This window comes from Bubalus kerabau, chromosome 3 (genome assembly GCF_029407905.1).
Source record: "Bubalus kerabau isolate K-KA32 ecotype Philippines breed swamp buffalo chromosome 3, PCC_UOA_SB_1v2, whole genome shotgun sequence".
Lineage (NCBI taxonomy): Eukaryota > Metazoa > Chordata > Mammalia > Artiodactyla > Bovidae > Bubalus > Bubalus kerabau.
This window is the reverse complement of record NC_073626.1, coordinates 133,936,423-133,962,851: the sequence shown is the minus strand read 5'-3', so window position 1 is coordinate 133,962,851 and position 26,429 is coordinate 133,936,423. Positions and strand designations below refer to the sequence as shown.

The window sequence follows — 26,429 nt, the reverse complement described above, 5'->3', positions numbered from 1 at the left end:
GAGTGTAGGACCTCTAAGAGTCATGAATTTCACTTCTAAATGACTATGCCAACATGTTGCAAAGCTACAAACTAATATTAGTTAGTACTAACACAAAGACACATAATCAATGTAATAAAGAATCAACCAGTACAGTGGGGCAGGGATGGCCTTTTCAATAAAAGGTGCCAGGTTCACTGCATATCAATGTGGAAAAAAAGGAATCTCGACTCCCTACCTTACACCATTCAAAAACAAAAGCAAACAAACAAAAACTCCAATAGACTAAAGAGCTAAATGGGAAAGGCAAAATAAAGGTTTTAATGGAAATCATAGACAAATATAATAATAAACTTGGGTAGACAAGCATTTTGTAAATAGAAAACTAAAAGTATTAACCATAAAGGAAAGAATCAGCGAATTGTACTAGGCTAAAAGGGAATATCAAGCCATCAAAAGGCACAGGTAAGCAAGCAAAAAGGAGACCAGACTGTGAGACAATACAGACCACACACACACCCTATAAAGGTCTCATATACAAAACAACTGCAAGTCAAAGACAGAGAATTTGAACAGAAAAAAATGTCAAAATACTTGAATAGGCACTTCACAAAAGATGATAAGCAAATGGACAACACTGAAAAGGTGTTTGGGTTCCTTAGTCACCAGGAAAATTTGAATTAAAGATCCATCAGAAGGATCAAAGTGAAAATGACGGTTAACACCCAGTATGGCAAGGATGTGGTGCAACCATGACCTCGTGCGCTACTGGGGAGAGTGTAAACTGCTGCCGATTCTTTGTAAAACAGTTTGACGGAATCTACTAAAGCTGGACACTTGCTTACCCATGAACCAGCAGCTCTATTCCTAGGTATATAACCAGCAGAAATGTATACAGATATTTACCAAAAGATGTTCATAGGAATGTTTGTAGCAGCGCTATGAGTAACAGCCAAATGCCCATCATGGCAGCATGGATTACAAAAGTGCTGTCTACTCACATGATGAAGTATCGTACAGCCAGGAGAACAAACTTTAGCTACATTCAATAATATAAATGAATCCCACAATTACACCTTCCCCAACTTATGACAGGACTACATTCCTGATAAACCCCATTGTAAGCTGAAAATTCCATAATCCAAAGGTGCATTGAATACACCTAACCTACCAAACAGGGTAGCTTAGCCTAGCCTGCCTGAAACATGCTCAGAACACGTACATTAACCTACAGTTGGGCAAAGTCATTTAAAACAAAGCCCGTTTTATAATAAAGTGCTGAACATCCCATGTGATTTACTGAATGCTACACTGAAAGTGAAAAACAGAAAGTTGTCTGGGCACAGAATGGTCATACGTGTATCAGCTGTTTCCCCTTGTGATCTCGGTGCTGACCAGGAGCCGCTGCCACTGCCCAGAATCACAGGAGCATCTCAGGCCCAGGCAAAGATCAAAATCCAAAATTTGAAGTCGTTTGAATGAAAGAGGCCAGAAAGAAGAGAATATACTGGATGATTCTACTTATAGGAAGCAAAAAAAAAAAAAGGTCTAAATTAAAACATAATACTAGACAACAAAAACAAAGTTACTTTTACAAGGGATGACTGGGATGCAGGAAGTTTCTGGGTGCTATCTTTGGGGTGCTTCTTTCTTGGGTGCTAGTTATATGGACGTGTTCACTTGGTAAAAAATTCTTGGAAAGGTCCATTTCTGGTTTGTATATATTTCTGATGTGTATATCATTAAAAAAAATATTTTTAAAGAGAATATGCCAGATTCATTAATTGGTGCGAGAAAGAAAAGCAAAAAAAAAAAAAAAAAAGAAGAAGTTGGAGTGAAATGACTTAAGAGAATATTCTTAAAAGTCCTCATCACAAGAATTGAGAGGTGATGAATGTTAACTAAACTTACTGTGATAATTTCACAATAACACATATAGCAAATCATGATGTTGTATACCTAAAACTACCTGGAGGAGGAAATGGCAACCCACTCCAGTATCCTCGCCTGGAGAACCCCATGGACAGAGGAGCCTGGCGGGCTCTATAGTCCATGGGGCTGCAGTCAGATGCGACTGAGCATGCACACACACCTAAAACTAAGTGTCAATCATATCTCAAAACTGGCTTAAAAAAAAAAAACATTAAAAAACTAACTGCAATGAAAAGGTAACTGGCTGATCTATTTCTTTTCTCAGTATTGCCAGGCCTTTTGGTGAATACGGAATTAAATTCTGTTCCCAGTTTTCTCCTTAAACACTGAGAAGCTGAAACTATTTTCCTTACAAAGTTAGAATTTTGTTGAATTTTATGAAATTGAGCAGTGGGATCTGGCCACCATGTCAGCAAAAAAAAAAAAAAAAAAGTTAATGAGGAAGAGATTGTGGTTTACGCTCTACTGTGATTAACTCCAGATTTTGAAAATGATCTTCAAACCTAAGAGAACAAAGCAAACAACTTCAAGATTTGGAAGAAAACAACTGAAAAAGAATGAATTTTCTACCAAGTGGCTATTGGAATACAAGCTGATGAGACTATAAAGTGTCAGCTCATCAAGACTGAGGCTTCCTATGGTTCAGCTAGGCAAACCCTGAGAATGACAGCACAGAGAATGGAACTGTTAACATGAGATCCAAAGAAAGAGCCCCTCCAATAATAACATAGCTCCTCAACATTAAATCTTCAAACGGAAAATGAAAACTCACAGCTGCTTTTCTCACCAGGAGGAAAGAAGAGCAAAATACTGCCCTTCCTTTTCATGAATTTGAGTACTGCAGTATTAATGGAAAAACAATGCCCAGTTAAAAAACAAAGGCTCCTACTACAATGTCTTTTGGCAAAAGAATAGACCATTACGGAATTTACCAGCAACTTACACCATTTCAAAAAGTGCTTGCTATTTGAACATCTTAGGGCCTAAACTACCTTACCTAATACACGAAAAACAGCATACAAAGAGAGAGAAAAAAAAACCAAATGCTGTTTTCTATTATATGTAGCTTCAAAGAATTTTAAACCATGCCGTAATTATCATAATTATACTCAATTACATGAACTTGAGAGTTCTCACTCAGCATATTACTTGAAATGCCATGATAATAAAACCATTTGTTCTCTTAGATTTCAGCCAATCAATTCTAAGGATGTGCCCAGGTCTCAGAACCCTTGGCCCTGGTACCTTGCCATTACAGACAGGCCCAGTATCCCCTGGAGTACGAGCAAAGGCACTCAAACTGCAGCTGAAGGTCTTCCATTTGAGTATTGGGTCCAAGTTATTATTCCGAGTATGAAATCACAAAGCTGTATCCAGCCTTTAAGTCGGTAACTTCCCCAAGTTCCTTTCTTGCCTGTGGTAGATGGATGTCAAAGTCAAGGGTAACTGCATCAACAATGCGGAAACTTGGCAATATCATGGTCTGATGTTTGGTCCTCACTGCCTGCTTACTTTTTTCAAGCGTAACATCTACAAGACACTCCAGGGGCCGGGCAACCAAGTGGTGGTTGGGAATAAGTTAGGGCTGTGTTACTAGGGTACACAGGAAATCTGGAGTGCCACCTGTACTTTAATTCTCCACTGCAGGACAGTGACAGAACTTCAAAGACACACAAATCGTGGATGCTCACCTGCTACAGTAGGTAACAGTACGGCTTATCAGTAATGTCTAGTTAGGTAGGACGTGGGTGAGCAGCACAGGCTGGTCTGGCCAACAATGCTGTGCCCTAAAAGCTTCCATTCAGGAAACAACCTAACGATGATCAACAGGGGACTGGATAAATATAGTGCATCCATACAACGGAAGACTATAATGGTACAAAGAATGAAGACTGAAAAAGGCAAAGTAAAGAACAATACCTATAACATATTAGCTTTTGTCTACTAAAGCAGGAGGAAGGTAAGAATCTCTATTTTTATTTCCTCTTGTAAGCATATGCATAAAGTCAAGTAAAAGAAAGATTGGGAAAGACTGAAGGCAAAAGCAGACGAGGGGAGCAAAGGGTGAGAGATAGATAGCATCACCGACTCAATGGACAGCAATCTGAGCAAACTCCGGGAGATGGTGGAGGACAGAGGAGCCTGGTGTGCAGCAGTCCATGGGGTTGCAAAGAGCTGGACACGACTTAGCAACTTAACAACAAAGTAAAGCAAAACCAACTGAAAACTATAGTTAACTTTTCAGGAAGGCATAGGAACTGAGCAAATGATGGGATAGAAAATCTGTTATATGTCTTTTCATACTTCTTTTTATGTCAAACAATGGGAATGCATCACATATTTTTTAAAGCATTAAAAAAAAACCCCACCTCTCAGTTCCAAATTTCTACTCACCTATTTCAGGAATCATCAATCTACCACTTTAGATACATGTTGGAAAAGACTAAAAGAAAGCAATTATATCTTCTACTTGAACCAATAAGCACAAAGGCTTTTGAGGATTTTTTTACAGCAACAACTTTTTTAAGTACAAAAGTTAAAAGAAAATCCCCAGAAAAATAGTTTAAATGACTGCTTCTGGTTTATAAAAGTTAAGTGAAATTCAATTACACAGAGAACATGTAATGTTTGGATTGTAAAGCCTTTCCATGCGATAATACATTGACACACAACTTAAGAAAATAGCTTGAAATACAAAAATACAGTTGTGATCCAGGAATGGCACCAAATTAGAACAGCTTTATTATTTAACATACCAATGTATATACATTATCCTCCCAAATAAGAAACAATTTTGATTCCAAAGTTTAAAATGTGATTTCCAAAATGAATCCTAACTGTAAATTTTGGGGTAAAAATAGTCCTGCAAATTAACACACATCATTTTGATCCTTGACTAAAATATGCACCCTGTACTAATCACCTCTCATACAAAATGTATATTACAAATAAAACTTTCAAAAAAGATCTCAGATGTTTACTGCATATCATAGAGAATGCTTACCACCATCTGAAAGGCTTTAAGCCCTTCCCTTTATTAGATGTTTAAAACAGATACTCAAATCTGGATGAAAACAACACTCTGCAGGTATTAGCATATCTAGGATCATATATGATGCTTATCAGAAAAAGGAATATATAACCTTGCTGGACTGCTTCTTTTACTTTTTCTAAAATAAGAATTACTCTTTCCTACTGTTTTAAAAGCAATGATAAGAGACGTGAACAAATTAAAGTCCTGTTCAAATGTCAGTTTTCTCTTTTCAAAGAGAAACCACATGTAGAGGCATTTTTACCCAGTCATATATTTCTACTTCCTAGGACCAGCCCTTCTTGAAGTATATATTGATAAAGACCATCCTACAGGGTTCCTAATGAACGCTGTCCATTATCACCAGTAACTGTTCTCGTCTCAGCATTTTCAAACTCTCTTAGCTCTGGTAAAGCCAGCACAAACCATCCAGAACACAATGGCCTTAAGGGAAAAAAAAAGGGGGAGCCTACTAATAAGTTTTTGTATCGCCTAGTACAGTGCCTAGCACAGAGTAGGCATTCAATAAATAGGTGACGAATGGATGCACTATCTTTTAAGACCGTTTCCTACACTTAGATGTATTAATGATTTATGAGTAATATGTTGCATTAGGGCACACAAATCTAACATGATGACTAAACAAAGAACACACATGACATGGCAGAGATACTGTTAGCGTCTACAATTCCGTCCCAGGGCAGCATGTGTACTTTAGGGTTAAAACTATTCCAATAATAAGAATTGATTAGTCAAATATTTTTATTTTGCCAAGGGACTCTAACAGTATTAACCTTTGGCAATTCCCCAACATACAATGAACTCCAAACAAAACAAAACCAAATTGCACTGTTACAAAGAAACGAGTCCATGGAAGCAGAGAGGAGGCGCCAGTTAAGGGACAGCAACTTCAAGGAGGCGGTTGTTTTTTCGCTTGCACGTTGGGACACTCCCGTTTTTCTGGTTGCCCTGAATAAACTTCACGCACACTTTGTCCTGCCTGAACTGCACCAGGAACCTAGGAGGAAATAATAAGACAAACTAAAGAAAAGTACACACAGAACAGCTGATGATTACATGAACACTAGCCTTTGTTTTTTAATGGATATTTACCTTGACAAGTATTCCCCTTTCCATCAGCCCTTCTAGCCCAGAGGATTATACCACCAGGCATTACATTGCTTTTTGCTTCCAACGGCCACCATTTAGCCGTAAGTAAACCAAGTTCATTAGCTCATCATACTCCTATACAGTAAGAAGGACTATGAATATCCACATTTGGAATATTAATAGAAAGAAAACATGCTATTTTCCCTATTTTTCTCTACTTCTGCATAGCAAAAATAGTAAAATTATCAAAAAATTGAGAAAATGAAATACAGAAATACAGAGAACAGGTCCAGAGACACTCCAGACTATGGTTTCCAAATATTGGATATTTACACACTTCCTACACTACTTTTTTTATATCTATACACTAAATAACTGTGTTTTAAAATAGCTATCACCTACAGAATAAAAATGATGAAATCATAAGTCTGATCTGCCAGTTATATTTTTAATATCCATTTAAGTATATGTATACACATACACACGTATGTCATTATAAAAATTTAAAAATCTATCATGTACACCTAAAGACAACTCTTCTCCTACCAGTGGTACAAGCAGTACACTGTGGGAAACGGTATTTTAGTTCAATCTTTCCTTTCATAGACCAAGAGCAGTCAGGCATTTGCCCACAAGACTATTTGTCACAGCTTCCTACAAGAGACATATGACTGGCTTCCCCCTGGGCTGGGTGCTGTGAGGAACAGGCACTGCATGTACGAAATGAGGTCTCTGAGGCATCACCGAGGAGGCATACGGGCAGCATGGCTGTACTGGAACCCAGGCTCTCCCAGCTCTTTTCTCTCTACCATCAGAATCAGTATAGCATTACCATGTTTTCAGTGTGTTTCTCAGGGAACTGTTTCTGAGTTACTGGTGTATAATTAAATGAGTCAGTCTAAAAAGCATGTGGTAGGTCACATGTTCACTGGCACCCACGATAGCTCTGCTCTGTACACGTCAGTCTCTGCTTCAAGGTCTAAAGAGCCCATGTTTCGCAAGCATTATGCACTGGAGTGAAACGTGACACGTAAGCTTGTACTCATCGGTGGTACATCTGAGCTTTAGATGGGCTGTTTCTTTTCAACTTGAAAGCACTAAAAAAGCAGCTCTAGTTCCAAATTCACCTGCGATCTCTCTCTAGCATGTATACTTAAATCTATGTGCCTCAGAGAAAAAACAAAATCTTTCAAGTTTAACACAAATACATACATTTAAAAGATCAAATATATTTACATTTTAATTTTTAAAGACAATCTGTAGTGTAATAAATGTAGAGGGAAGTTCTTTTCCCAACAACTTAAGCATACACCAGCTGTCTCCATGTCCGCAATTCATGCCCATGATTCACTCCAGAAATAACAGTAGCTAAACCTTACTGAGTGTTTACCACGCACCACACTGTTCTTACTAAGTTACACACATTAACTCAACTTTAAAACAGTCCTATGAGGTAAGGGTACTATTATCTGTCTTTCACAGAAGAGAAAACTGAAGCCTAGCCCACAGTGAGGACATACCATCCTCCAGCAAAGAATCATGTCAGATGCAAGATTTCACAGCATCAAAACCACTCAGAATGTCACAGCAAACTGAGCACAGGTTAGTTGTTTGCATTTAAAATATTCAGAAAAACAACTGTATAACTTAAAGGATACACATGTATGTGTGTATTACATGTATGTATGCATATATACATATATTTAAAGTATTTAATACAAAAAAATTCACTTTAGTTTTCAATACTACAGATTCATTTTTAGAAGAACTATAGATCTTGTTTAATGTTATCCTTAAAATGTAATCTATTTATAGATTGAATAGTTTGGGAATTTAAGGACTGGGGATCACAAGGCAGTCGAGTCTTTCAACGAATTTAATTCTCATGTCTACACGTGCTGGTTAAAACTGCTCTAAGGAGGAAGCAGGCCTTTGGCTTTCCTCCTGTAAGCTGACATCCAGTTTATCTACAATGATTATGGAGATTGGGTTTGTTGGAATATCTACTTCTATTTCTAAAAAGGATGCACTAAGGGAGGTTTTGGTCACTGAAATGCATGCTGTTTACAACACTGGTCTGTATAGTCCACAAAAAGACATCATGGGCATGCTTGTCTATGACTCTGTAAAATTTTGTTTAAATTTAAAATGCTCACCAAAAAAGTATATAAATTTAAAATGCTCACCAAAAAAGCTGCTTAAGAGCTCCCAGAGGTTATGAAGCAGAGGCTACATGGGAGCCTTGTTCTGCCATGTGGATTCCTGGGCTGCCTAGGGAGGGACTGTGGTGCTATGCAAGGTGCCATCAGCTATTTTCTTTTTATGAGACCGACCAGTAATTAGGAATAGGAGAAGGAAAGGTGTTCTGGTCTAGTTTATAATGCTACCGAATGTTTGTTTTCTTCACATGGCCACACTGAATCTTCGCTCAGACAAGCATGTTTATTGAAAACTTACAACTTAGAACATCACCCCCACCCCTTCTGTGACAAGCAGGGTCCCTTTCACCTGAAGTCATGTTCTGAGATCGAATGCCTCTAAGACAAACTGTGAGAGTTGCTGCTGGGGTTCTGTGCTTGACACAGCATGCTGCACCCCCACAGGGCGCCTCAGGAGAGTCACCATGCACAATAAGGCTGCAGAAGCTCTGGGAAGCGCTGTAGTGAAGGACAGTTCACCTCTTCACAACACATCACTACTAACATCCTGCCAAGGCAGTGTTCTCAGAATGCCAGTCTGGGAAGCGCTAAAAGCAGCAATCCTTAGTGGCCTGGATGTTGGTGTGGTTTTCTCTGTAAAGATGGCCTTATGGACAGGGAGGCCTGGCATGCTGCGATTCATGGGCTCGCAAAGAGTCGGACACAACTGAGCGACTGATCTGATCTGATTAACATAGTAAACCACATGTGAAGCTACTTCATCCATATACCAAGAAGCTTCTGCATCTGAACACAAAGAGTCTTTCCAGGAGGTGTGGGAAGACCAGTCCCACTAAAACAGGAGCCCAGCTTCCTGAGTTATAAAATATTTGAACTAAGAGTTTAAAGATCTAACAACCCTAACAGGTTAACATTTTAATTGATGAGAACCCAACTGGTCCATATCTTTTCTCCTAAGTCTTTATGAGAAAGGACTTGATAACAAGGAAAGTTATTTTGTTTAAATTGCAATTTCCAATATAGGGTATACATAAAAGTCAATTACCACCCCTCACCCTCTATCCCCATCTAAATACCATTCCTAGTGTACAATGAGAACAGACAGTGGACCTAAGGTTCTGTCAAACCTAGTATATCAAGGAGAGCTGGTGTGGCTTACAAAGGGACAGGAATGGATATGAACTTATTTTAGAGAAACTTTTAAAAAGAGTTGAAATAAAACAGGCAGGCAAAATCTTAATTAGAAAATAAAATCATTTCCTATGCAATATGGTGATGCAAATTTTACTCCATGTCCAAGAAAGTATATATACAGACAATAAACAATCTATTGAAAAGTAATCAATTAAGTATCAATCCATATAGTAACTAAAATTCAATCCAGTGATCTCATACTGACAGATTTAATAAAGGGAGGGATGCTCTAACCTGTATGCAAATAACAGGTCTCTATAACTAGAACCCTAATGTGAAGCCAAAAAAGCAGATTTCAGATTCATAGCAGTCTTAACACTAGTGAACCCTTGTCAACCCAGAATGCTTATTTCATAACTCTACTTTGTATGTAGAAAAAGGTATATCAAATACCTAACACATTCCCAAATGGCACTCTTGACTTCCCCCACCCCCAAACCCCTCATTCTTCAGTGTCAACTATTGCAGTAAATGGTACCATTTTGGGCTCATGCCCGAAACCTAACACCCAATCTGTTAATAAGTTCTCTTGTTTTCCTTCAAATTACATTCAGAACCTGACTACTTCTCACAGCTTCCCACTCACACCCCTGCCTAAGCCTCGTCATCCTTACCCGACAGCTCGGAGAAGCTCCTATTTCCTCTGCTTTCACTCTTGCCTCCCTACAGTTATTCTCCACACCACAGGCAGAGAGATCTTTGAGAACCATAAATCTAATTATGTCACATTCTTGCTCAAAACCTATAGTGGCTTTCCATCATCCTCAGTAAAATCTCAACTCTAGGCTCTACACAGACCCTGCCTCTTGCTCCAGGGTCTTCCCCTACTCCCTATTTTGCTCTAACAATGTCCACTCCTGCTTCAGGGCCTCTGCACCTGCTGCCTCTCCTGGAAGGCTTCTCCCTGCATTCCAGTTTCAATTCAAATGCCACCACATCAAAGCGGCCTCCCTGGTCTCCCTATCAAAAATAACATCTTCTGACCTTTAATCTGCTTTTCTTTCCTCTGCCAGCATTTATTACTAACCAAAGTCACGCCACCTATTTATTATTTCATTTGTGCATATCTGTGTCCTCTATTAGGATGTCAGGCATGTGAACGTGGATACTTGGTTAGTGTCACTCGCGGCCCATCCATCACCTAGAACACATGTCGAACACACACTTGGCTCAATAAGTAGTAGCTGTAAAAATGAATGAGACCAGGTCCCTCAACTAAAACAATAAAGCTGAAACTGAAAAGACATATTCAAAAAATTCATAAACATACTCATCAGAAATTTCAATATTGAGCTTTTGTTTGGTTTGGCTGAGAGTCGTCCGATAGAGCTTGGTGGCCATTTCAATCAGGTGATCACTGCTGAAGAGAAAGTCTCCCTTACTAGCTGCTTCACAGCCCTGAAAGAACAAACCAAAAGTCAGGCTAATTGTAATTAAAGACAGCTCGGGAGGTATGTGTTTACAGGTTTGGCTGAAAACACATTCACAGTCTCTTTAAAACATCAGCTACTGGTGTCAAGTCTTCCGAATCAACAATGATGACAAGAGCAGTCATCGTTTCTTCCAACTTGCTCAGAGCACTTTAGTAAGGTCACCTAAGCCCTTGTCACCCCGAGCTGGTCGATGGACCAGAAGTACCACCAGCACCACCTGGGAGCTTGTCGGAAAAGCAGATGCTGAGTCAGGCCTGATCAAAGGATTATGGCAGATGCTTCCACAGCAAGGCTCATGTGTGATCTGTTTGCTTGCTCAGGTTGGAGCACTCACTGGCCTAACCTACAACTCATCCTGAAAGCACTGTTCTAAAAGCTCCTCCATGATTTGGTTAAAAAAATAAGAACAGCAGCAACAACGCTTGCAACAAATATTCTAGGGCAGAGGCTCAACCTCAGCTGCACAAGGGGCTCACCTGGGGAGCTTTTGGAAAATAGGGTGCTTGTGCCCCATTCCAAGAAACTCTGATTTGGTTGGACTGGGGAAACGGCCTGTGCACCAGCATATTTTAATATATAATCGAGGTTCATAATCACCGATGAAATAATATGCTCCCTTAGGTTAAAATCCACAGTGGGGAAAACAGGCTGAACAAAGCTTATGGGGTTTTTTTTTAAGTTCAAAATCAGTTAGATAGACTACTATCTATTAGCTGAGTATATGTCTCTATATATGTTAATATTTACTGACATCTGTTTATTCAGTGACTATTATGTGACATGTACTATGCTAAGCACTTTACATAGTTCCATTCAACCTTTATAACAACACTATTAAGTAGGTACTAATATTTTTCCTATTTTAAGAGGAGAAAAATTAGGTAGGCATATTAAAGTTTTAATACCTTGGCCAAAGTCACTGTAAAGTTAATGGCACCAATGCCAGAGTCTACACTTTAACTGCTCAATTCAAGCCAGGCGGTCCTGGTTAAGCTGACATCAAAAAATCTTCAGGTCAAAATTATTAGGCATCGTTTTACTATAGTTGCATCCTTTAATTAAAAAATCCCCAAATTAAGTATGGACAAGAAGACATTTACCAATTTAGGAGATTCAAGAAACAATAGAAGGAAGCATAATTTTAAATGTCTTGATATTTCTAGGCATTATCTCAAAATAATGCACATAACACTGGGTGTAAACAAAAAGCTACTCAATGAAATGAGAATTCAAGTGAACAAGTCAATAAAAGTCATTAATCTTATTTAGTTACTGAAAAACAAAGCCTGAGATTTTATGTAAGAGTGAATATAGCCCAATTTTGCAGATCAGTAAGAAGGATATATATACTTCAAGTAACAGGATTATTCACATGTGGAAAATCTTAAATCAATGGCTGAGAGATTGGACCAATGCAGAAATCTTTCAGTCAAATCAATAGTTGAAGCTTTACCTCTTTGAGGTGGATGGCAAAGAAGCCATCATTTTGTGAGCTCATGGATACTTTGGTTACATCCACCAGGGGAACCTCTGACTTGATCTGTCCAGACTTTTGATCAGCAAGAAGCAGATTATTATTTGTTAAGAGGAAAATACGGGATGTACTCTACGAGAAACAAAACAAAAAAGGATATAAAACCAAAGATCAAAAACATCCCCAAATTGTCCATGTGTTTAAGGCATTAGTTATTTGTAGAAATGCACATCTTATAATAGTATTTTTCAGCCTGCACACCTATGTAAACTGAAAACACACTAAAGAACATAGACAATCTATTTCAATTTGCAAAAATTTCAGAGAATGAGCAAAATTCCACCTAAGCTTAAAGGCGAAAGAAAATAGCTTCCTTCACAGTAACTCTGAAGAGAATATGAAATGCAAAAAAATTTTTGATGTATAGCTGATTTATAATGTGTTAGTTTCAAACATACAGCAAAGTGATCCAGTTATACATACACTCTGTGTACATATTTCTTTTCAGATTCTTTCCCATTATAGATTATTACAAGACACTGAATATAGTTTCTTACAGTAGGAATTTGCTGTTTATCTATATTATATAAAGTAGTGTGTATCTGTTAACCCTATATTCTTAATTTATCCCTCCCCGCCCCTTTCCCTTTTGATAACAGTGCTTGTTTTCTCTGTCTTTCTGCAATGCAGATTTTAACATTCAGAAAACTGTCCCAATTGAAACACTGTCATTACAGGTCTCCAGGGTTAGCATTCTTACCTTCCCGTTAGCACGGTTAATTTTGTTCACAACCTCAGCAATGATAATCTTTTCTTCAATGGCATCTTTGAGTTTCTTATACTTGGGATTCTTGTTGATTTCCAGGTAAGGCCCTTGGAATGGCTGCCCAACACTGAAGGAAAAAAGTTCCTCACGTTAGAAATGGTTTCAGATGGAAGTACTACTAGAAAAAGGTAATGGGTTGGTTGATTCTGAAATTCAAACTTCATTACATTTTTGATGTGACCATGGCATTTGGTTGGTAAGACTTTGAAAAAAATCTCATCACATGGAACAACCAAGACAGAAATCTGTCCCAAGAAGGACAGTCAAGACCCAGGTGCATGGTCTCATGGGAAGGAAGAGGCAATTTCTTCCAATCTGTTAATATAAAGTTAACAGCTGCCTACACAGGATTCATTAACGCCTTTAAACAGTACAGAGCAATGATAAAGAGGGCACAGATCATTATCATCTCCTGCTTCAAAGAAAATTTTCATTTTCTCACAAAGAGTAAGAAAATTGACAGGCCTTCTAGGGGGTAGAACAGATCCAGAGCAACCACTTTAGAAGAAAACTTTGGAGCACTTAACATTACCATATAACTCTGGCTCTAAGCTGGCCATGTGTGAAAGGAAAATCAGCCTCTCCTCTTAGGATATGCCCCTAAATGGACACAAGTGGCCAAGGTAAACATTCAGAATCGGAGCAGTTTTCTTCCATAACAAACTACTTCTTGCAAGAGGCACGATCATGCACCCAACATCAAGATTTCTTTTCCTAAAGACTTGTGGGGTGACGTCTTCAAAGACGCCAAGAAAAAACCACGGCTTCACTTTGAGCTATAAAGTTCTGGCAATTTGCAAATGCAACTTAAAATGCTTGCATTGTGGGTGGAGGATCAGGGCAGAAAATCCACGTAGGTGGTCAGGGTTTCACAGCTCCAGGATAGGAAAGGCCGGCACCCCTAAGAGCTGCCGCTTCACACAGGAGTGGGCGCGTACACGATTCCACCTCAATTAATGCTGGAGGCTCAGCACACCACCGTCCCTGAAAACTAGTAAAACTACCCAAAAGGCCTTGGCTTGATATTAACATTTTTGGGTGGTTGTTCATACTCTGTTTTTAATAATACAAAGTGCTAATAGTATTGGAAATTTGTTTCTTCAAAAATTTTTTTTTTCCCCTCCTTCCAGTTTCTAAGGAGTCATCCACAGGGAATGTTAATTAAGAAGGTTACTCTACAATTTAAAGATACATAAAGATTCATTTTGATATTTGGCAAAACTAATACAATTATGTAAAGTTTTAAAAATAAAATAAAATTAAAAAAAATAAAAAAAATAGAAAAAAAAACCAAACAAAAAAAATAAAGATACATAAAGAAAATGCTGAATGAATTAAGTTGGAAAGGAAAGCATACAGACAGTTTACCTGTTTGAATATGCTTTATAAAGCAGGCACTTTGAATACCATTGGTTTTAGGCACTGTGTTTGACTGAGGGGAGTGTATGCCCCCTCAAGCAGCCAAATCAGCTAACCAAGTAAGCTGTGCTACTAAAATATCTAAAGCAAATGAGTTTGGCAACTTACTTTCATTTAATCCTTTAAGAAGAACAGCTTTCAAATACAGGTAGACATAGAGAACATACCTGCACACATACCACATGCAGTCCGTGTGAATATACTTAGCATATAATGCATTTTATTTCTAAGACTTTTTTTGGAAAAAGCTAGAAGTTGTTATAGATTTGGCTTGAAGTTGTACAATTTACTTTTTTTATAAATACCAGATGCAAAAGGGATAGGAATTCTGGGGTGGGGGCAGGGGGAGGGACGGGAATGATGACCTTGGGAGATGTAAGAACATTCAGATAAAGCAGTTTTTATCAAGAACTTCACTTGGCAAACTTGCAGTTGGTTTTCCTTCTTTTACTGAGTACTTGATGTCTACAATAAAGGAACTGAAATTACTGCAGAGGCCAGTGAAGTCGGAGGCAATGAGTTAGCTGACCAAAGGTCAATATAGGCCACCGTCCAGGCAACGCTAGAAAGTGACAGACTGGCTCATTCTTCATTTATTTTACAAAGGAGATTCTGACCCAAATTGTTAAAGTGGGAAGATTGGAATGGTGATTACAGTAGATTGTCAACAGAAACCAGCTAGTCTTTGAAACCAATGGAAAACAAATAGGAATTTACCAAGTAAATCTCTTATTAGCCTAGACAATTTTCATTTTAAATGACAACTTCTAATTACTTAGGAAGTGTTCAGGATAATGCTAAGGGAGTAAAACCAACACATGTGATCTTGTTTCTCTAAGTATGCTAAGTATGAAAGCTCTTGCTCAAATGTGTTACATTCATATTCAGACTTTTCAGAGTACCTTGGACTGCAAGGAGATTAAAAGAGTCAATCTTAAAAGAAATCAACGCTGAATATTCACTGGAAGAAATGATGTTAAAGCTGAAGCTCCAATACTTTGGCCACCTGGTGTGATGAGCTGACTCACTGGAAAAGACTCTGATGCTGGGAGGGATTGGGGGCAGGAGGAGGGGATGACAGAGGATGAGATGGTTGGATGGCATCACAACTCAATGGACTTGAGTTTGAGCAAGCTCCGGGAGATAGTGAAGGACAGGGAAGCCTGGTGTGCTGCAGTCCATCGGGTCACAAAGAATCGGACACAACTGAGCCACTGAACAACATATCCAGCCAAGCTCAAAATAATTCATGAAATTAAAAATCTGTGTGTCACTAAAATCAAATCCCACTAGAAAATGCCTACAAATACATTTGAGAAACTTTTTTAAAATATTGATTTTTATGGGTAAAGTAAAATCATAATACCTAGATGGATATAAAGCCTTCTTGTCTTTGAAGAGTTCACTGGCTTCTAGCTTCTCTTCATAGATAAGTTTCTGTTGGTCTGTGAATTGGTCCCTGTATTTTTTACACTGTGAGATATGAAAAGAAGAAGAAAAAAAGACATCACTTATATAAGTAAATCATTACTCATCCTTAAATATGCTAAACCAGTTTAATAGCAGTTAAAAATAAGAGTAAACGTGTATGAGATATTCATTAAAAGGTCAAGAGAATTTTTCCTTCTTGAGTTTTAAAAGGCTGGTCTTGGAAAATGTCATAAAAACTACTATTTGTGTTGCAGAACTTGCGATGCTTCTTCAAAACATACAAGAACTTCTCTGGCCTGGGCCCTCCTGGGAGTACCGTTTCCTCCCACTATGTCAGCCCTTGGACATCCACACTCTTTCAGAGACTCACAGAAAGAAAAACATGGTCCATCACAGCCCAGCGTGCATATTTATACACACACATATATACAATTGACACAAAAGCTTTACAAAACAGCACTTATCCTGTCTACATGTTGTGTATCCTGTTATTTTCATTTCAAAATGCTGATAGTAATACTACTAAATTGATTTCATGACTCACAAATATGTTACGATCTATAGTTTGAAAAGCAATGCTTTAAATCCTCCATTACCATTTCATGACGTGGACATTGTTGTTTCTTGTTGTCTGTCGCTCAGTCATGTCAGACTCTTTTGTGACTCCATGGACCTGGCAGACTTTTCTGTCCATGGAATTTCCCAGGCAAGGATACTGGAGTGGGTTGCCATTTCCTTCTCCAGGGGATCGTCCCACCCCAGGGATTGAACCTGAGTCTCCTGCATTGACAGGTAGATTCTTTACCACTGAGCCACCAGGGAAGCCTGAATGTGGACATAGGACCTGAGAAATCTCCCCTTCACACTGATTCTGAGATTGTACTGAAAGGAGACAGGGGATGGCATGAGGAGCAGGATCAGTTTCTTTAGATGAACTTTCTAAGAAATCCAGTTCACAGATGGGTGAGAATCACCCACATGATCATATAAAGGATCATCAGCATTACTGCCCACCCTTGGAATAAATGCATCCCTCTCTCTCTCCACCCCCAAACCAAGGGAGGTAAGGGCAAAATTCAGGAGCCAGGGGGAAGGAGAGGCGGAGCAGATGCCTAGTATTCACAACCTCCCATCATTACTTCTGGAATAGTTTCTCTATCAGACTCAAAGAGGGAAGTGAACGTTGAGATAATGGCAAATCTTGCCAAACTGACTCACTAAGTAGGAGAACAGGACTTAGTATTCCATTTCACAGGCTGTGCTGGGAACAATCATTACACTGATTAGTGATAATGTCTCTCTGTATATATATATGATTCAGCTAAGAACAAGTCCCAGCACTGAGCAGGAAAGAGTTTCCTGGAAGATGTATCCATCAATTGCTCACTCACTAAATATAAGCCCTTCAACCTAAGACTTCATTCTATCCAAATGACAAATAATTGTACCATTCCATATACCAACTAAGTTACTGAAATAAAGTCCACCTCTATACAAGTACCCCACGTAGTCCACGCTGAGCACCACCTAAATTACATGTTATGTGCTCATGTAAAATTAAGTGAGCTAAAATATAAGGCCAAATCAAATAGATTTTCAGCTTCCCTTTCATTCAGAGAGCCAGGGGGAAGGAAATTTTAATCTCTTTAATGTCTTTTGGGTGACTTTCGAGCTTTTCCCCCCAGTCCATCAGAACGTGTATGTTCTCATGTATGTCTATGTAGTTCTATGTAGAAAGTAAACTCATGTAATTTGTGAGACTTTACTATTCACATGAAGATGTTCGAATTTTATTATTTCTACTTCCAGTAGTATTTCTTCACATACAGATGAAGACAAAAAATTGGACTACTTGAAAGCAACTCGAGTCTGGACGGGAAAGACAATGCAGTCCTGGAGACATCACAGGAGCACTGAGGGCGCCGGGAATTCTCACAGATAGCCAAGCATGTTTCTTACTTCAAAATCCTGCATTTACGTTACCCTTTGCAAACACTCAAAACAGATAGCAAGACATCTTTGAAAAAGCATAAAAAGATGGTTTTTACCCTCCACAAGTGGAAAATCCTTTTTAGCTCCTTGTGAGTAGAATCCAAGAACAGGTAAGGTCTTGATGGCCAATTCTTATCTATCGGAGATAAGGAAGGCACCTTATTTTTCATTTCCAAGAAGTATTTTTGCACCTGTGTTGGGTTTGACAAAAAATACCAGGTAAGTCAAATACACCAGAAAAAGAAAACACTAATACAAACCGGACTCAAAGAAACCAGTCTTTAGTGGAATTTAGCAAGTTCTGGTCCATAAAACTTTGTAACTCCTCTGAAAAGTCTCTACTCTACTATTCTCAGTGGCTGGGGAAATCTGAGCTCCACCAAATGGTTAAGGAAAAAGAAAAGTAACCAACGTGAATACTAATTTTATTATTATCACCAATAGGAATACCAGTCAACACTAGAGAGCTACAATGTCTAACAGGCAGCCACCCATGGCTCGTGACTACTCTGCTGCTGCTAAGTCGCTTCAGTCATGTCCAACTCTGTGCAACCCCATGGACTGCAGCCTACCAGGCTTCTCCATCCATGGGATTCTCCAGGCAAGAACACTGGAGTGGGTCGCCATTTCCTTCTCCAATGCATGAAAGTGGAAAGTGAAGTGAAGTCGCTCAGTCATGTCCGACTCTTAGCGACCCCATGGACTGCAGCCTACCAGGCTCCTCCCTCCATGGGATTTTCCAGGCAACAGTACTGGAGTGGGGTGCCATTGCCTTCTCCCCGTGACTACGCTACTGAACCACAAAGATACAGGACATTTTTGTCACTACATAAAGTTCTACTGGACAGCACTGCTCTAGAGCACTGACCATGGGTCAGGCACTGTGGGAGCTTTACAGTGTGACTTCATCTGAACCCTTACTTATTACTATCCCCACTTTACAGATGACAAAATGAGGTTTTCAAATCTGTGAGTGGTGGAGCAAGCTGGCTCCAGAGTTCGCACTCTTCAGCACTACATCTATTCTCAGAAAAACGGAGAACTTTAGAATCTATCCTGGGAGAGGGGCACAGCCTCGCTCTCCCACACCCCTCCACCCACGAGTCTGTTTGCCAACCTTGCTCTGCAGTGGTTCATGGCAGTTTAGCAGGGCAAGATCTTGACAGTCCCCTCAAATTCCTATGCTGAAACCCTAACCCTCAATGGGACAGTATTAGGGGATGGAGCCTTGGGAGGTAATGAGGTTGAGATGAGGTCACGAGGGCAGAACTTCCAAGATGGGATTAGTGTCCTTATAAGAAGAGACAGGAAAGAGTTTGCATCTCTTTCTATCATGTGAGGAGACCAGGAAGAGGCCCTCATCAGACCCAGATTGTGCTAGCACTCTGGAGGCTGTGCAGAAATGAACGTTTCTGTTCAGAGAAATGAACATTTACTGTTTAAGCCACACAGTCTATGGCACTTTTGTCATAGCAGCCTGAATTGAGACACCTGGCTTTCTTGGGTTCACTTTTCCCAAAGTATGTTCTCTCTGTCAAAAAAAGAATATTTGATTAATATTCTTTAATGGGCCTCTTTCTGACACAATTTACCTGAACTTTAGGAATGATGACAAAAAAAGGTCATATTAAACTGTCAATGTCACAATTAGGATTTAACTGTTACCAGATACGTCACATACTACTGAGTTGGTGCTATGAACTAGTTAACCCAATAATACTAATTAGCCACATATGAAATATAAACTTACAATTCTCTGAAGTGTAAATTCATAAATTTTCTTGCCAGCATTGGCTCTGAAGAATTTCCTGTACTCCCTGCGTACCTTTAAAAAGAAGCAGCAGAATACAGAGGTTAGTGTGTGGCCAACAGATGCCCATAAAGATGACACACCTCTATTAAAATCAAAAATTAAGTGGAAGAAGTAAATTCACAAGTGTCTTTCTGGATACAGGAAAGTAACTGAAGCATATTGAGACAGTGGGTTTTAAGTCAGAGGAAAATAAATTAAGAGATGCAAGATAATACCAGAATGTGTTGATGTTTTAAATCCTCTTAACTAGCTTTTAAACAGCCTGAAGATCTGATGAGAAACACTGTACAGGCATAGCTGCAAATCTATCAAAAATCAAAATACATTTCAGAAAAAATTACATAAGGTAATTTTCACTTCAAACTGTTCTTAAAAGGCAAGAAATGCCTGAGGAAATATATGGCAGTTTCCAAAAGACTTGCATATGAAGACAGGACTTTAATACTACATACTGAGGAGGGCATATGACTAAAAATACGAATGTAAAAGGAAGCTTTTGAATGATCATTATCTTCCACTTAATTACATTAATTTTTCTCTCACTCCTACTCCCACCAAACTTTCTACTAATACTAATCACAGCACTTAAGACATCGTATTAGTTTTAGTTTACTATTTCTTCTCTGCTATATCGTCATATTTTCTTTGTATGCTAATGTCAAACAAATAAAATAACTGAGGTGTCTGTCAAATGAATGAAAGGTAGTTAAGTTTCATAATTGAGGGGAAAGTATTTAAAATGTTTATCATCCAGCTATAAATAGGAGAGTTAGAATCTGGCAAAATATTTGCCTATTTGAATAATTTAGACATTATGTTTTTCTTATAGCTTAGCTTTCTGGGTTTAACAGCACATGTTCAAAATATTTCTGTATTAGGGGCTATAAACTAGCAACCAAGTAACCAAATTCAATTTGTTGAAAAATATTTTATATGCTCTTTAACTTAAGACTTTCACATAGGAGTTCAGACTGCAGATTTCTCTTACAATTCTCTAAGATCTAGCAACAGGAAGCCCCATTCTCACACAGCAAGAACTGAGTGAACCAGAGAAGCCTTTGGAAAAGAGCTGCTTGCTCCAAACTGCTGGAGGCCTGTGTTCCTTCCGCGCCTTTCGTCTGTTACTTCCTTCATCCATGTGACCCGCCTGGTGCCTCTGGGCATTTGAGTACCAGACTTATTCTCTACACCTATGGACTTTTAAAGTTTAAAAATTCTCTTATATACCATGTAGGCTGTTCTTCTTTTAATTCATATCTCACATTACCAATGATCATTTCTCTTGTAGTCATGGAGTTGGTTATAGGGGCTTCCCAGGTGGTGCTGGTGGTAAAGAACTCACCTGCCAACGCAGGAGACATAAGGGACATGGGTTCAATCCCTGGGTCAGGAAGATTACCCTGGAGAAGGAAATGACAATCCATTCCACTATTCTTGCCTGGAGAATCCCATGGACAGAGGAGTCTGGTGGGCTACAGTCCACCGGGTCACACAGAGTAGGACATTACTGAAGTAACTTAGTATGCAGCATGTTGTTTATAACTATTTCAAAAAAATTTTTTTTTAAGTTTATGTTTCATTATTTTTTTTTTTTTAATTAAAAAAAAATTTTTTTTGGGGGGGGGCCTCATCATGTGGCTTATGGGATATTAGTTCCCCAACCAGGGATTGAACCCAGGCCCTCAGCAGAGAGTGCTAAGTCCCAACATCTACACCACTAGGGGATTCCCTTCAATCTTAAACTTACAAGGGTAAAAGGAACAGGAAGAAAAATGATACTCATTAACTGGCTCCTAAAATTATAAAAATGTACAAAAGCAGAGAAGTTAAAGTGAGGTTTCATGAAAATATATCCTTAGAAATGTACTTGACTGTACATTTATATACACTTGAATGTCATTGCAACTGAGCTCAATGCAACATGCTTTGTGATACAGGACAGGCCCTTTCTCCGGAAATACAGCTACACACAGAAGATGCCTGGTGACGAGATGGTGCACAGAATGGGTTCCCTTCATGGGCCCCAGGGGTCTTAAAAAGGGTCCACTTTGTAATAACTCCACAAGAATCAAATCCTTTAAAAGGGCAAAACTGCTGTTCATACCAACAAAACTTTTTTTAAAAAATATAAAAATACAAAATTATTACATTCTTAAACTTCAAAGAAGTTTAATCTTATAATAATTTTATGGTAACACATTAAAATACTCCTGTTTTGTGGAAACTGGGGGAAAAAAGACAGTTATGTCTATACTAAGGCCAGTTAACTAACTAAAATAGCATTCACCTACAAACTGAATTTGGTTTATATGATGCGAGCACACACTCTTAATATGAAAGTATTATAATAAATATAAAATCATATGTGCAGTTAGTTAAATCCAGAAAACCAAAGATAAATGTGATGTTGCTGGTACAGAGCATTACAGAGACTAAAACTCCTGACTCAATGCTGTTTGTTCTTTCCTTTTATTAAAATTAGATGCAAATTAGAATGTGAATAAAACGGGAAATAAAATCCTCAATTTTGACTTTAAAAAAGTCATTTTAGAACTTGTTCAATTCTTGAAATAGAACATCTTAAATTCATATTTAAGTTACTTCTTAATTACTTCAAAATTTGATGAATATTCATTATAATAAAAGTTAATTTACTCAAAGTTATAGGCTAAACTTTCAGGGAAAAATACACTCTTAAAAGCAGAGTTTATGGATACTGCTAAGTCAGTTCAGATTCAGTTAATGGTTTCCTGGATAATATTCAAATATTTAGAAAAAAGTGAATTATTACAGTATTAAAGTAAAAAGAAGGAAGAGCAAATATCAAAATGGGGCCTAATTATCCCCCCAATGACAATATGAATAGCTCCCTACAGTGATGATTTATTGACTCTTAGGAAGACAAAATCCTTGTATTGCCTAAGGTCATTCTCAAGGTTTTCCAGAGCCTAATCATATTCAGGTCCCTGCATCCTTACCTCAAGCAGTAAGGACCTCTTTGAAATAAACCCTGCCTTAAATGAAAGGCATTTGAATCTAAAGTTCTCTTTAACCTGAATGATCCACTGCTGGTCTTGTCAAAATCTGTACATTTATGCAACACCCTTTGGTTTCTATGCTGAACAGTTAGAATGATTGATGGCCAGTTTGAAGAAAGCTCTGCTCCAGGAGCCATCAATGGGACAGAATAGAAGGATAAAGGGAAACAAAAGCCCAATATCCCCAGGCTGGTCACTGCAGACAGTGGGTCAGCTTTTAGCTCAACTGCTATAACTCTGTATCACAAATGGGGAAAAAAAAACACTTTATCCTCATGAAGAGGACATTAAAAAGAATTTGCATAACAAAGAATAAAATATGCTACATTACTATAGTTAAATAATATGCTATTACTTTAAACCTATTACTTAAAGAAAGACCCTGCAATAAAATCAGAAAATTTTAGTGTATAGGTTTGCTCTCTAAAGGAAACCAAATTAGGCAAGGTGCCACTGTAAAAGATTGTGCAGACCTTCAGCAAGCATAATTGATCATTTGGTCAGGGTTAGTAGGTGCTAGAAGGGCTACATCGAGTCACCGTGGACAGAAAGAAGTTGAGGAAGTACCTTCAGTCCAAGCCAGTAAGCCCAAATGACAGCAACTGCATGCTTACGCCTAGCCTCCTCCTTCAAGCGTTTCAATTCCCTTCGAGCCTAGAATGTTTTAGATGGTAAATAAAAGAGACAGCCCAATGCAGATAGCACAAATGACCAGAAAAAGACACCCCACCAAACAGAAGAGCCAATTTATGTATCAGGATTTCAGAATGAAAGAGAAATGGTGCACAATCATTTAAATCCAAAGCATCAGTGTCAGGCTGGTGTACTTTCAGGGCACTCAGACTCTGTCTCCAAGCAGGACAATCCATGTGGGACCCGAGGGAAACACTCCCAGCCTGCCCCCTTCCTTCCAATCCGTTCCTTTTCTCTCCCCTGTTCTCTTTCCCTCTTACATCCTCATCCACACTCTCTCACTCCCTCCCTCATCAAAGCCTCAGAACTCTAAGTGGCACCTAATAATTTCTGTGGACTCCTCTCTGCTGCCAGTCCATGGGGCTAAAGACACAGTGAATTTCCGAGTCCATTCACTTGAACATATAAAAACATAACTCTTGTGAACAACCATTTAGAAAACTGGAAGGAATAAAGGTTGATTCTCTGAACTTCCAAAAAAAAAAAAAAAAAACCACCCAAATTCTGCAGTTGGAAAATTAGAAGTAGCATGTATCAAAATTCATATTAGCTAGGGCCCCAAACAGTGACATATACAGAAGCAAGATAAAAAGTGAAAACTCATAGGTTTAAAAATCAAACTGAGGGAAAAATTAATCTGAGGCGTGTTTTAAAAGATGAAAACAGACAGGCACTCATGTTTCATGACATCATGGTACTGAGACCAGGAAATGAGTTCACTCAGTGGAGAAATCCCACCGTCCAGAGACCCTCTGCCTCTGATTCAGTTCCCTCAGTTTATAAAAGGAACTAGCTGGTTCCACACAGATGTTCAGGGGCAAACACAAACGAACAACTTTGGTTAGCTTGTGGCAAGTTATGATCTTTATGCAGGCAAATGTTGACTTTTCTCATTTTTCTCACAACATGGGTTTGTAACGCTGACAAGGTAGACTTAAAAACATAGGATTATGTTGGTATTTGAGTTTCTAACTGGGATTCACATTTTTAGCAGAGATGACCTTTGATTTTCTAAGTAATGAAAGCATCTAAAATGCTCGTCCCTTGGGGTATGTGAAATGTTCACAGAGCCCACGACTCTGCCTGGGGATTAGTGAGAGTATTTCAGGAGGCCTTTGTTTCTGAACACAAACAGCTGATGCCGAAATTCCTGGGATTCTTTAGGGGCAATTACAGCTAGTTTTGCATGAACATAGCTTTCTGCTAAATCACAGATGATCATTCTTTTCACATATAATATTTTGCTTATAATAATCAATAGCAGCTACGGTGAGCCTAAAAACCAATTTCATTCATGGATTAATATTTTTGCCAAGCATGCATTAAAGGCATTTCTATTATCAATGTTACAAGGACCAATCAAAACCCAAATTTTAATTAAACATTCCCATCATGCCCCCGCCACGTACTAAAACACCTTTAGAAAACCGCCAGGACACATCAAGGGGGTAAAAAACAAACAAATAAAAAACTCCTCCCATACTAAACATGCACATTATTTGAGAGTTTTAAAAAAGAGCAGCTATGCTAGTACCTCATTAGTAAGCAATTAGAGTGTTTTTTTTGCCTACACGTGCTTAGAGTTAGCTTCCTAATGTGCTCTGTTGGCATGAACATCTCCAGGGTTATTAAATCTCGCTGCTAGGACATGCGCCACTGTTAACCGTGGGACTCCATCCCCTGAGACGCTAGAAACATGGATTGATTATTGCAGATTCCAGGATGGGAGTGATGGGATATGCATTTCAAGTACCTTAGATCCAAGCCAGTAAGCCCAAATAACTGCAATAGCATGTTTATTCCTAGCCTCCGCCTTCAGCCGGCTCAGTTCCCTTCGCGCCTGTGATGCATTTGAAAAGGATTTACAGAGAAGTTTAAGGCAAGAAAGGTTACTGCTGGTTCCCAGTGGAGAAAGAGGAAGACAGACACCGTCACCATCAAACAGTATACAAAAGCGTGAGCCACCACCCCACACCAAAACGTTGGAAAGAGCGAGAGGCAAACGCGTGCTCAGGAGCTTAAGCCAGTGAAACCCGAATGAGGGGGTCCCTTGTTCCACAAGTCACTCTTGACCCACTGCTATCCTGGGGGGCCTCTGGCCTACCTGGGTGCCGTGCCAGTATGCTGCAATGGTGGTGACGGCTTCCTCACAGCGCTTCTGATGTTTCAGTTCCCGCAGGATTTTCCGGGCCTAAAGCACACAGAATGACCCAGAAAGAGCGAAAATCAACCAAAAAGCAAACCCCGTGTATCCGGTGACTTGAAAGAAAATACCTGAAAACATAGTCATAATTCCCATTCTCAAGTGAAAAATCAACAGCTTAAAGAAAGGAAAAGTTGCTCATTAGCCCAAAATGGACCATGAGAAGGAGGTAAATGAAGACACTGTCAATCATGACAGTGTAGCCCCACTCAGACAGACAGCATCCTCCCAAACTCTGATGAAAGCGAAAGTGTCAGTCGCTCAGTCGTGTCCAACTCTTTGCGATCCCATGGACTGTAGCCCTCCAGGCTCCTCTGTCCATGGGGATTCTCCAGGCAAGAATACTGGAGTGGATAACCATTCCCTTCTCCAGGGGATCTTCCCCACCCAGGGATTGAACCCAGGTCTCCTGCATTGCAGGCAGATTCTTTACCATAAATCTGACCATAGCAATATAAACTGGATGCCTCAGATGGAAGGAAGAGTTCTCTGAACATGATGGGTGTATATGGCGGGTCTATCTCCAATGATCCATCAAGAGCCACTTGATCACTTTTCCTATTACTGTCTGGAATGGAAGTGTAGCTGTACTTTTTATTCAAAAGAGATAGCTAAAAATTTGTTATAAAACAAAATTATCTCACTGGTTCAATACTAGTGGCTTCCTTCCAGTCATTTCTGGAAACTGATTTAGTGTAGGGG

General features: G+C 39.0%; 1 protein-coding gene across 9 annotated transcripts in view; it reads right to left on the bottom strand.

The window, feature by feature from the left end:
* Positions 1–4,630: 4,630 nt before the first annotated feature.
* Positions 4,631–26,429, bottom strand: part of MYO1B (myosin IB) — a 201,848-nt gene continuing 180,049 nt past the window's right edge. For 6 of the 9 annotated variants that reach the window (XM_055572964.1, XM_055572965.1, XM_055572961.1 and 3 more), the window contains 10 exons: positions 25,629–25,715; positions 25,278–25,364; positions 23,399–23,485; positions 19,731–19,805; positions 18,037–18,171; positions 15,924–16,030; positions 13,073–13,205; positions 12,292–12,444; positions 10,676–10,803; positions 4,631–5,960 (listed from right to left, as the gene is read on the bottom strand). In XM_055572964.1, the coding sequence (XP_055428939.1) occupies positions 5,837–5,960; positions 10,676–10,803; positions 12,292–12,444; positions 13,073–13,205; positions 15,924–16,030; positions 18,037–18,171; positions 19,731–19,805; positions 23,399–23,485; positions 25,278–25,364; positions 25,629–25,715 (1,116 nt within the window). In that variant the 3' untranslated portion in view covers positions 4,631–5,836. The remainder of the gene's footprint in view (positions 5,961–10,675; positions 10,804–12,291; positions 12,445–13,072; positions 13,206–15,923; positions 16,031–18,036; positions 18,172–19,730; positions 19,806–23,398; positions 23,486–25,277; positions 25,365–25,628; positions 25,716–26,429) is intronic. The other 3 variants (XM_055572958.1, XM_055572957.1, XM_055572959.1) reach the window with 3 other exon arrangements.